Here is a 12,227-nt window from a genome sequence, read left to right as displayed (position 1 = left end):
CTGCAATTTTCCGCACTGAACTACTTGCACTTGTACTTGTCTTATCTTCTATTTATGACCTCACAAATGTCTAACTGGAGTTTATTTGAGATAAACGTAGGCTGTAATCTCAATATAGGCCATCCTTTGTGACCCACTTTGGTCATGGCCTTCTTACCATCCACAGTTAGCCATGTCTTAGCTGCCCAAGGACCAATCTCCTTGGTGAAGCCTGGCTGTAAATATGGTGTTATGCTACTACGACTTCCAAAAAAATAAAGCTATACCCATTGTCTTCAGCATGATCAAAACCATTACTGTTGTGTGACTATTGAACGTTAAAATTGACTGTGGTTCTGATTTTATCAGAACCCCTGCATGAGGTTATGACTGTTCAGTGCAAGTACTAGTATGACGTTTCCTTGTTTGTGGAAGATGGACCTGCTGTTGTCGTCGTTTACCTTGAGAGCTTGAGGGAAGAGATTGCTTTGCCACGGTTTCAAAAAATCCTGGCAGAAACTCTGTATTAATGACTTGCCACTGGTTCATTAATGGCACAAATGTGTTTTAGCCTCCCATTAGCTGTTCTATTTCTAGATTGTAGCTCATTCTGCTTTTGCTACATTTTTAAAGATTTACATGCACTGCAATAATACTTATAAATCCCAGTTATTGATGTATTCTTTTTTTTACTGGGAGTAGTTGATGTAAGTATTAATGTAAGTATTGATAAAGTAATGTGCTTTGTGTTTCCTAATGAATTGTGGTTTAGTTGATCATCTCTAAGGTTTGTAAGTTCTTGAATGTCTTTTCTGTGGTTGATAGTAAACTCGCTTTCCTGTCAATAACATTGCACTCTTCTTTCCTGGCTGTTTTCTGCCTTCTCTGATAGGTCTGTATCTGTCTCATCCCCTGAGTTGCTAGGCAACAGGCCTTCAGAGAGAGAGAGAGAGAGTTTGTATGTGTGTGTGCGAGTGCACTCTCACATGTTAGTAATGGCAGACTTTAGCCAGTGAGAGAGATGTTAAGAATGGAGAAAAAAGAGAGATGAGAGAAATGTTTAGAGGGAGGTTAAAATGAGTGATTCAGAGCAAAGAAGGCGCGGTACTTCGTCAGAGCGATTTGCAAGTAAAAAAAGCCGTAAATCCTCAAGGATCGTGTCTCAAATTTGACCAAAATGCATGTGACGAAGAGGATACAGTTGTGCTGCTGTCTTCATTAGGGTTGCATGGAAAGAAGGCGTGATTTACCAGAGTGGCTGGAAGGTGGCAAACACTGAACTGTTATTGGATAGAAGGGAGAGGTGTGAGGAAGAAGGAACGTGCTCGGAATAGAAAATCAGACTCTGTGATTTAAATCCTGACACACATCTAATTTTTGTTGCTGTTGTTGATAACTCAACGCCTTGTGGACAGTCAGCCTACTACTGTCTGCTTTATTTTCCAATATGTAAGCAGTCACTGAAATCAGCTGCCACCTGAACGGACTTGGCCATTAAGAACTTCAATAAATGGATTCATCAATACTACCTTTTGCTTGACTTGCCCTGACAATTTTGTGACATGTAGATGTGTTTGTGCACATGCTGTTCGTTTATACTGAATTATTTCTTTTATTCATCTAAAGCACTTGTCATATAATTTCGTTCAATGGTCTTTTGACTCCGAAAGTCATTGTTTGTCTTGCTTGGTTTGTTCGTTCATGTCTTCCTCTTTCTCCCTTCATCTTTCTGTCTCCCTCAGCCTCTCACTCTGTTTTTGTATCTCTCTCTCTCCCTCACTCCCTCCCCACCTCTCCACAAAGCTTTATAATGAAGTGAATGGGCCCAGGTCAGGGACTGTGCAGGCAAGCTGGGTTCTGGTTGCCAGGATACAGCAGCTGAGCTCGTCTGGCTTTATTTGAACACCAACAGGCTAGCTAGTTTTTGCTGTGCTCTTGTGCGGTTCTTATTTTTGGAACATGAAATGCGAAATACATACGTTTGCTAATTAGTCACATTGGGCAAATGCTTATTAAAATCGTATGTGGTTTATGCTGTACTATTTTATACTACTACTGTGCAGAGGCATGGCATGAATCCACATCTGGGTTGGCCAATTGTTTTCTGTTTTTCTCCAGTTCTTCAAAGTAGGATATTAATCGTTCTCGATCAATAGTCGTGAAAGTAGCCCTACTTTGAAATCAAAGGATTACAAATATTTGAGGAAATCTCTGTAACCATTTAGGGCTGGGAGATGTACCCTTATGACTGTCATATCGCTACTGTGATTGGGGTTTTAGGTTGAGGCAATATTGCCATGCCAATATGTCTTATGGAACCTTGTTGTTCCATTTCAAAGTAATGCTGCAGTGTGTGAACTCAACACTGTCGTCTTACTCTGTCTAAAGTTGGTTGCTCAAATAAAAACATGTAAGATGTGATGGAATTCAAATTGTAATAAGGCATAGCTGAATCCTGGTTCAGAAGGCAGGCTTGCTTTGCTTACAGAAACCTTTAAATGTGTACACAGGGAAGTTATTTAATGTTTTGTTTACCTCAATTTCATATTGACATTGGTTTGACAGTCCATTTCAATTCTTAAGTCAGTCGAATGATCTGTGTCATTTCTGCATATTTTATGTTCATGTATTTTTTCAACCATAAAACAAAAACTGTTTCCGTCAAGGGATTGCTTTTGACTGAAAGCATGGAAGCTGCAGTTACAATAATCCTAGAACACCAAATACAAATATGTATCTCCAAAGACTAGCAGGCCCACTGTAAGATATTATGCCGCTAATTGGTATACAGTGGCGCAATGTGCTGTAACGTTTGTGTGCACTAGTGTACGCAGTATCGAAGTAGAGAATGGAAGTGATCAGACCATCCCTCCTTTCAGCTGCTGTGTTGTTCAGCTGTCAGTGTGGAATATTTTAGGTGTGTTATGCGCGTGTGCACGAGCAGCATTAGCCCGGGAGTGGTTTTGGACGGAGACAAACAACTGCTTTCATATCGCTACACCTTTGTGTCATATCTGGTGTTTGTGTACATGCTTTGCTTCATCTTTGTTGCAATTTACACTAATGTCTGAATATTTCCAATCTGAACTTGTTTTTGTTCACACTTACATACGCCTCTTCAAAGTCGCACTATGAGTGATCTGCTGAGGGTTGCAAGAATACACAGAACATGTCCATATCATCAATGTAGAATTGTATTTACTGTCTGCTCGATCACATAATGGAAGCAATCTGAAGCTTATTGGGCACTCAAAGTGTTGCGGGGTAATAAGGTTAATAAGACTGACCGTTTTGTGTGGCTTGTCATAAACCTTTTGCTTCATTTCATCCAGTAACTGCTGAGCTGTGTGTCTTAGGATTGTATAATTTATAACTAACTATACTATTTTTTCTTTTCATCTGGACTGGTGATTTAGACAAAGTGAGATGGTATTTTTTGGGAAAACAAGAACTATTTTACTGTGTTGCAAATTGTTTTGTCGTATTTGTAGCCTGGCATTTTTTGTTCTCATGCAAGGATACAGCTATGGTGACAGACAAATTAAGGGCTTCTATACCATGTCATTTGACTTCCTGAATCTGCAAATATAATTTTCTCTGTATGTTGTGTCAGCTAAATACCTTCTTGCTATATCCGCCCATCGTAATGTGCCTAAAATAGTAGCATGATTGTTTTTCTAGAATCCCAGATGACCTAGTTTGAGCTGTGTGTTTGTGTGTGTGTGTTTGGTACTGCACAGTTCATTTCTGAGGATGGCCTACCTCCCTACCATGGTTGCTAGTTTAGTGATCGATTTAGGACTTCTGGAGTCATTGGAACATTAGCCAGCAGGCGAGGGAGTAACAATGAGCTGGGGGAACATTTCAACCTCCAACTCTGTACATCTCTGGTTAGCTGCCTGGCTGTTTTGACTTGACTGGATGGATATAAATAGCAGTCTTTGAATAGGATAACTGTAGGGGGAGGGTAGTGGTGGGGGAGGGGAGATAGAAGCGGCGCCAGGAAAGATAGGAGTGCCAATGTCTCAGTGAACAAGAAAAAAGATGATCCAGCCATGGTCTCATCTGTTCACCCACTCGGTCAGTCACAAGGATGATTATACTTGGACGCACTCAGAGGAGAGTGCATTACGAAGGGTAGAACTAAGGAATGGAATGTATGATTAATTCATGGCACTGTGAAGCGAAAGGCCTCATCTCATGATGAAAGGCAACATTGATAAATCATACATTGTCCTGAAGTATAGACTATGAAAACAAAGAAGCTCTTTGCTTAATTTATTGTTATTTTAATGGAAGGTAGCCAGCTGATTTTTAGGGTGCCACCAGCTAGCATCTGAACATTTTTGGTCATTCAAATAGATTTACACTGCACTGCAAATGAACTTTTGAGTGCAGTCAGTGTAGTACAATACATATTGGTGTTAAACAATCTATGTAATGTTCCTCTTAAATCATCAGAAAATGTATATATAAATGTGAACATCTAAATGAGAAGCTCTTATCTGTTTTGTTTTAAAGTTTTCCAACTTTAACATTGCAAGAAACTCATTTTTAGTCTGTTGGCATTTCCCTTCATGAGTTTCCACTACAAGTCTGCCTCCTCCAGCTCAGATCCACGTTGGTCATCCCGCCCAGTACCCTCTTTGTTCCTCCACATGATTTCTAATCGTGCTCATTGTTATTGCACAGGACATGTAGGTGGAGTGTGCTGAGATGTGCTGTAGGAGTGAATGAGGGATTCAGAGTGAGAGTAGGGTCTCACCAGCTCTCAGTCTGTTCTCATTTGGTATTTTTGTGGAATCACTGTCAGATGAGGTTTGGGTGGTGTCTCCATGGACTGTGAAGTTTGATAAACCTTTCCCTTTAACTCTAGCTGCTTAACTCTGTAATGGATAACTCCTGACGGTCGTGTGAGTCTTTTCGAAACTCACCCCTTAACTATACTGATACAAGTTTTAAGATAGTGGCTATATTTATTAAGTCTTTTCTTTAACAATTGTGTTCAACAACTTAAAATGTTTTGTAGTGAATTAGCAATTCAACCACTGACAAGTTTTTAGAAACGATGTATGTGTAGTTTAGAAGATGCGGATGGGTGACAAAGAAATCTTCACCTTAACAAGTTTGGTACAGAAGTGTATGTCGTGTATATTTATGGTTCATGCAGTTAGCGCTAATATGAAATTATTACATGTAGAGTTATATAGTTGTTTTGCCCCGTGAGGTGCAGCACTATTTCCTTGGCTAAAGAGTCTGAAGTCATATTCCATTATACCAAACAGCCATGATATTATCCTGTGATTTTATTTTTTTTCTAACCCTAACTCTCGTGTGTGGCTGCTTGGTCCAGCAATAAACACATCAGATGATCTGATGAACATCTTTTATGGACCTGTATTTTTTGTTATCGCCCAGTCTGACTGCCATCCTGTCTTGCTCATCCCCAGAGTCTGGGTGTAATGGTTGAAAATTGAGTGCTTGATGTACCACTAATGGCTGCAATGTCTGGCAGTGTGCAAATGTATTTTCAAAGAAACTTTGTAACAAAGTCCTTTACTTATTTATATTTACACTTCTAATTTTGATTTAATCTGTTTTTTTCCCCTTATATTCCAGACGGTTGATGACGATGCAATGGCAGCGTGAATGAAGCTTGGCGTGGGGAGAGCTGAACGATGCCCAAAGGTGGGGGTTCTAAAACCCCCCAACTGGACCACTTCCCACTCAACACCGATATGGTGGAAAAACAGAGTGGGAAGAAGGTAAGACACAAAAAAAACACACACTCACAAAAAAAATCACAATATATTACGAAACCTGACCACATAGGGCCTCACTTCATAGAGCTTTTTTGTTTTATTCAAAGAAAAAAAATATGTTCCTATTTGACTCCAGCTATCGCTTATTAAGTAAAAGTACTATACAATGTTCTTGAAGATGAAGGAAATATTTAATCAGCATTGTGTACACCATTTTTTGTGTCCAAACTTTGCAACAATACAAATATTTCTATATTTAAGGCCTAAGAAGAGTAGATAAAATTCTGTATTCTTCTTGTCATTTTTATATTAGTTTTATACTGAATAAAAGCAAAAGTTTAGGTCAGCATATTGTTTCTATTTTTTGTTATTTTGACCTGGAGGCACAAAAATAAGAGTGAATGACACCAAGGTTTTGGTCTAGAATTATAAAAATGAAGTGGCTTCGAACATGACACACAAAACAAGGAAGACCCAAGTCAAGTCGATGCTGTAAAGAAAGCTTCTGTTCACACCCCAACATGGAGTCCTACCACTGAATTGTTTCTAAATGTAGAGATATGGGTGGATTTGTCACTCAGTCCTAATTAAGTGTTGAGCAAGTACAGCAGAACGAGACCCAGGTACTTGATTGCGAAGACTGTGAAAAGCCTGAGTCGCCATTGAGCCATGTTATAGTATGCCGCCTTGAAGTCACTTGTCCTTGAAATAGCAGTCACACTTCGATATCGGTGGAGCACAATTGATGCATATATGCCAACATCACACATTTCTGTTTGATGGACTGATCAAATTCTGGTCTTGCAATCCCTGATGCCTGGAATGGAGCATATTTTCATAGGATTGTCATCAGACATTAGCAGTTGTTGACATGTCCAACAGACGGTTTTTGTCCTTTTAGTGGAGTACCTTGGAGTTGTATATGTCTGGCACACTTTTAGTGTCCTTAGCAGTAATTTCAAACTTTTTAGAAATATATTATTTTGTCTTGTCTATTATTATGTCTTGTTTATGATGTGGCGCAGTTTTATGACATCATACATTAACAGCTACCTAAAACAGCAGTACAAAGAGGAGAATAGAGAAGAGGTGCAGCTTATGCAGGCTTAGATTTACAGCCCTCTGCAAAGGATTGCATCAGACTTTGGCATGAAGGGAAGGAGGGAGGGAATGAAGTGCACAGGGTTGGGTGGAAAACATTAATGAACGAGACAGCCCTGCGAGTAGACCACCAGGCAGTGTATCTCTTGTGGTCAAAAATTATCATATTCTTATGCTTTCAGTTTAAATCCTGGTGGAAAAAAATAAATGAAAAAGCCAGCAGCTTTTATTTTAAATAAATATCTTGGCATGTTGCAATTTGTTCTACATTTTGAAGCTTGTTGGATATTTTATTTACATCACAGAAAAACCCTCACCACTGTTGTTTATCTTGTTTTCTTTCTTGATTATTATATGAATATGCTGTTGTATAAGGTTTTGTTTACAGTCACAGATGCCAACAAACTGGAAGTCCAAGTGTGATCAGCTCACATATTGTACCATGACATCATAGTCTTGTGACTGGGGCAGGGCAGGGGGAGGAGTTCAAGCAGCCAACACATAATGTTAAACCTGCCCTCAGGGTAGGGAGAATTGAACAGTGGACAAATAAAGGAAGGGATAATATAATCTAGCGTGTGTTGCTTTTGTTGTAATTATTGTTTAATTGTGCCTTATAAATATAGATGAGAATATATATATATATATATATATATATATATATATATATATATATATATATATATATATATATATATATATATATAATCTTGAGTAATTAACCACCCCCTCAAAAAAAATGTTTGAATTACCTCTTAAACTATCGCAGAATAGTAGTTACTCTTTCATAGAATTCTAACTACTAAGCCAGATACCAAAGAAAGAAGGCAAACAGACTTAAGTATTTGCATCTGTTGTTAGCAGATAACTCTGAGATTGTGATTGTTTCCAGCAGCTGTAGACCGCAGAACAGAGCCAACGTCAGTGCAGCTTGTCTTCTCAGCGCCTGGCTCTTTGAGCTATGGAATATCCGAGACAGGTCCATGGAAAATGTTTTCTCTTAAAAGCCTTTACTGGCAAAAATAGTCAGGCCAGATAGAACCGCAAGAAGATAAAGTACAACATACTAGTGAATCTCTGCGGGACCTTAGTATTTATGTGTTTCAGTAAAAATGGTTAATTTTATGTTCTCATCCCTCGGTCCTTAAATGCTCATGTGACACTGTCCAAATGAATCCCTTCTTCTGTCTTACAGGATAAAGTATTGTCAAACAAGACTCCCAAATTGGATCGCAGTGATGGGGTTAAAGAGATGAAAGATAAAGCCCCGAAAAGGAAACTTCCCTTTACTGCTGGAGCCAATGGAGACCAGAAAGATTCCGACTCAGGTATGACAATTAAACATATAGACCTTGGAGTGATTGTAGTTTGGCTTTCCCCAAACATTTAGTTCACTCATTAAAACACAGATTTTTATTTTTACATGTTTGTCATTGTCCAACAAATGTTATCTCAACAAAGACAGGGTTATACAACTTAAGTGCTACTATTCTTAAAGTATTGTTTTACTGTTTTGTTTTTATTGTTAATCATAAACTACCATGGTTTTATTGCACCTTTATTGAATAAATCCAGCTTTGTGTAGTCATGCCAAAGCCGTGCATCTAGCATGGATGGAACATCATGCTGCAAGACTCAATAGTTTTCAAATTGAATGCCAGAATGACTCATTCTACATTCTTTTTAGTGTGAATTTGTTTTCTGTGTTTTTCTGTCAGAATTTCTCAACTGAATACTAAATTCTAACTAAAACCCAGCCTGCATACGCAATAAAATTAATTTCATGCCAGCAGAACATTTTGTTTTGTTTCATCTCAGCGCAATTACCAAACATCCTGTTGGGCACTTCCCTTCTCCTCTGCTTAACTTCCTGTTTATGTAGTTTAACGTTTCTTAACAGCATTGTTATACTCTAACAGTCACATATATCTGGTTGAGCTGGTTTGAGTGGTTCTTCCAGAGTTGTAGCTCACTAAAACACTCTTGTTCATTTAGCAGTATTATATCGCTGACGTTGACATGTCTTTTTTGATAAATTTACCACCAAAAAAATACACTTTTAATCTTCCAGACCAGGAAGCATCTTAAAGTGCTGAATATAAAAATGCTGTTTTGTTTGGTCAGTTTATATTTGTGTCTTATTTACACATTGCAAACTTTGTGTACTGCTCAGTATTTTGACATAGTGATGCAAAGGATCATCCTAAAATATAGGGTGGCAAAATATGGGGCTTAACTAATTGGTTCAGTTTCGTGCTATGTGGGAAAACCTACTTAAATTATCAATTTGTTGACATTTCTTTCTCTTAAAAGGCCTCTAGGTGGTGGATATCAAACACTTTCTATTTAGAATTTTGTAAATATTGCAACAAAAGACTGAGCCTGGTAATGATAAGATGTTTGTGCTTTCTTTTATGAGGCTTTTTAGTACATATTTTTTCTTTGAATGTGTGCGTCTCATGTGTATATTATGCATTTATAATCGTTAGGTTGACATTGAAATGTTTTTTCACAAGGCACCTATGACTGCTGACTACATTTTGAGGACAAATTCAGTTAGACATTATTGTATTTGACAAATTAGCATGTCAAAAAATATCAGTACATGAAAAATCTTTCATCAAATTCAAAAACGGTGCATCCTCAGTTTTTTTCTGGTCATATTTAGAATTTGACAGTTATTTTGTCTGTTGTGACTTCACTTAACATTGCTGTTTAGTTGCACATTTTAAACTTGTCTCGTCAAGTTTCATGGTGTTGGATCCTGACCACTGACAAAGGCCTTGAATGTGCTCCTGTGAACAGTCATTGCAACTGTGCTACTATCTTGTAAACATACCCAGAAAAGGCTAGCTAAGCACTACTTTGTTCTGCCGCTCAAAAAAAACATGTTTGGACTGCTTCTGCGGTTCCTGCTGTTAAAAGTCTTAAGCAGAAGGAATGTGTCTAAATGGCAGAAGCATTGCAGAACGTGAGAGTGTATCAAAGAGGGGTGGGGGAACATTAGCTGTAAGTGTTCACAGATGTTAGTGAAAGTTCATCAGCTTAGTACTAACGACTGGAAAAATATTTTCCCCTGGAAAGCCTTGTGCTTCTACCGGAAGCACAACGTGTTTCCTTTTCACTTTATTTACTTGTCTTTCTGGCCTTGAGCAAAGCCGTCTATCTTGGGACATAGGTCGTCCCAGAAAGTTCAGGCTTAGACACATGTACTGTGTGCCTTTTATTATTATTATTATTATTATTATTTTGTTTTATTTTTTTGTTTCTGTTGCATGTTAATGGTGTGCAGCATCACACTATCATTGAAACCTTACTTATATAGCTGCAGTCACTTCAAGGGGTCATCAGATGATATGTTGCCACTAAAAATAATTGCTGGGTGTGTCTTTGTGGAACAGCTGCTTTTGTCCGACAGCAGCATGTCTCCAGTCAGCCTGGCAGACACGCAACCAGGCATGTGGTGACCTTGGCAGAGCTGTGTTGAATTGAAATGTACACCAACTATTTCATAACATCTGCGGTTCTGCCAAGTCACTCCCACTTCACCATTCACGCTGATTGGCTTGGAAATGCACATAAACAATCTGCCTCTCTCCTCCTAGGTGCAGCTAGATAATTGCAAAAGAAAACCATAATAAGCATATATGGAATTAAATATTAAATACGCAATTTATGCTGTAATAAGAGTGAACTTTCCTGTCCTGCCATGTTTTATGAACGGTCACTAGTTGTAGTCCATTTTTTTAGATGCGCTCACAGAACCTTTATCTAGATACAACTTAGTGCAGAGTCATGAGCATATTTGTGTGTGTGTCTCAGAAAAACCAGGTCCAGAGAGGAAGCGCATCAAAAAGGAGCCCACTAACACCCGGAAAGCGGGTTTGCCATTTGGAATGGGGATGCCTGGGATCCGGGCTGGGTACCCCCTCTCTGAACGGCAGCAGGTGGCCTTGCTCATGCAAATGACAGCTGAAGAGTCCGTCAACAGTCCAGGTGCGTGCTTTTCATTGCAACCACGTCTTGTGCTGTGTGGAAAGTAAGAGACTTCAAGGAGACAACCTTTTGGGTTTAGTTTGCATTGACAGTGTTCCTTTGTCAACTACAGTATAATCGTTGTCCTCCTTAAAAAACATTCACCTTTTTTGACGTTCATTCAGTCCGTTTTTACATGTGATAATCACTTGCTCTTTGTGTTGTGACATTGTGCGTTTCTTTCCGGTCATTCCTCAGATTTAATATTCATTTCTGGTGTGTTATTATATTGTTTATCTCTGTCACATGTTTGAACTACATTGGTGAGAGCGAATGCATTTGTTTTAGTTGTGTTAAAGCACCTTTTTCCGTTTGAGGATTGGATTTTAATACATTTTAGCTCAGCCTTCAATTTAAAGTAACATGTTTTACTAGCCAAATATTTGATGCAAACATTGCTTCACATCGTTTCTTTTCTTGTAATTCTCTGAAATGCAGTATATTCCAAAACGAGTTGTCAGTTCTTTAAGGGAATACTGCCACCTCTTGGCCCATGGTAGGAAGTTCAGTTGTCGTGTAATCCAGGTAGTCTTAAAAATGTAACGTCTTAATCCGTATAAGAAGAAAAAATAATAATCAGCAATTACCCATCTGATGATTGCAGACACAACACCAAAGCACCAGTCACAGTCCAGTCTGGGTCAGAAGGGAACGCCAAACTCTGCAACTAAAACCAAAGACAAAGTGAATAAGAGAAATGAAAGAGGCGAGACTCGACTGCATCGAGCAGCGATCCGTGGAGAGGTACGCCGCATCAAGGAGCTCATCAGCGAGGGAGCTGATGTGAATGTAAAGGATTTTGCAGGTGAGAGAACTAGATCTCTGTAAAAGTTTTGATGCATTCTTAGTTGTGATTTTCATTTTGCATTGTCTTTTTTCTTTTAGGCTGGACTGCATTGCACGAAGCTTGTAACCGGGGTTACTATGATGTGGCTAAACAGCTGCTGGCAGCCGGAGCAGAAGTCAACACCAAGGGTCTTGACGATGACACCCCTCTACATGACGCGTCGAATAATGGACACTTCAAGGTTTTTACCTTCAAACTAAGCAATGCATTGATGATGTGAAACTCCACGAATATGTTAACTGTGGTCATGTTATTCTTCATAGGTGGTTAAGCTACTATTACGGTATGGAGGGGACCCATGTCAAAGCAACCGAAGAGGTGAAACACCATTAAAGGTTGCCAACTCTCCAACTATGTTGAATTTATTATTGGGGAAAGGCACCTACACCTCAAGTGAAGAAAGTTCATCAGGTACGTAATTGGTCTAATCTGTTAAATTTTAACAGTGATGTCAAGGTTACAATGGGGCAAGTAATGCAGGTTACCACAAACTGATGAAATAG

At 38.8% G+C, this 12,227-nt stretch overlaps 1 protein-coding gene across 6 annotated transcripts in view; it reads left to right on the top strand.

Moving 5' to 3' along the window:
- Positions 1-12,227, top strand: part of ankrd11 (ankyrin repeat domain 11) — an 80,476-nt gene that overhangs the window by 55,565 nt on the left and 12,684 nt on the right. For 5 of the 6 annotated variants that reach the window (XM_053865826.1, XM_053865828.1, XM_053865827.1 and 2 more), the window contains 6 exons: positions 5,599-5,744; positions 8,038-8,170; positions 10,665-10,838; positions 11,482-11,682; positions 11,763-11,905; positions 11,988-12,135. In XM_053865826.1, the coding sequence (XP_053721801.1) occupies positions 5,658-5,744; positions 8,038-8,170; positions 10,665-10,838; positions 11,482-11,682; positions 11,763-11,905; positions 11,988-12,135 (886 nt within the window). In that variant the 5' untranslated portion in view covers positions 5,599-5,657. Of the gene's footprint in view, positions 1-5,591; positions 5,745-8,037; positions 8,171-10,664; positions 10,839-11,481; positions 11,683-11,762; positions 11,906-11,987; positions 12,136-12,227 lie in introns of all 6 variants that reach the window. The other variant, XM_053865824.1, reaches the window with a different exon arrangement.

This window comes from Synchiropus splendidus, chromosome 5 (assembly GCF_027744825.2).
Source record: "Synchiropus splendidus isolate RoL2022-P1 chromosome 5, RoL_Sspl_1.0, whole genome shotgun sequence".
NCBI lineage: Eukaryota > Metazoa > Chordata > Actinopteri > Syngnathiformes > Callionymidae > Synchiropus > Synchiropus splendidus.
The sequence above is the reverse complement of the archived record's forward strand: the minus strand, read 5'-3'. Positions and strand labels throughout refer to the sequence as shown.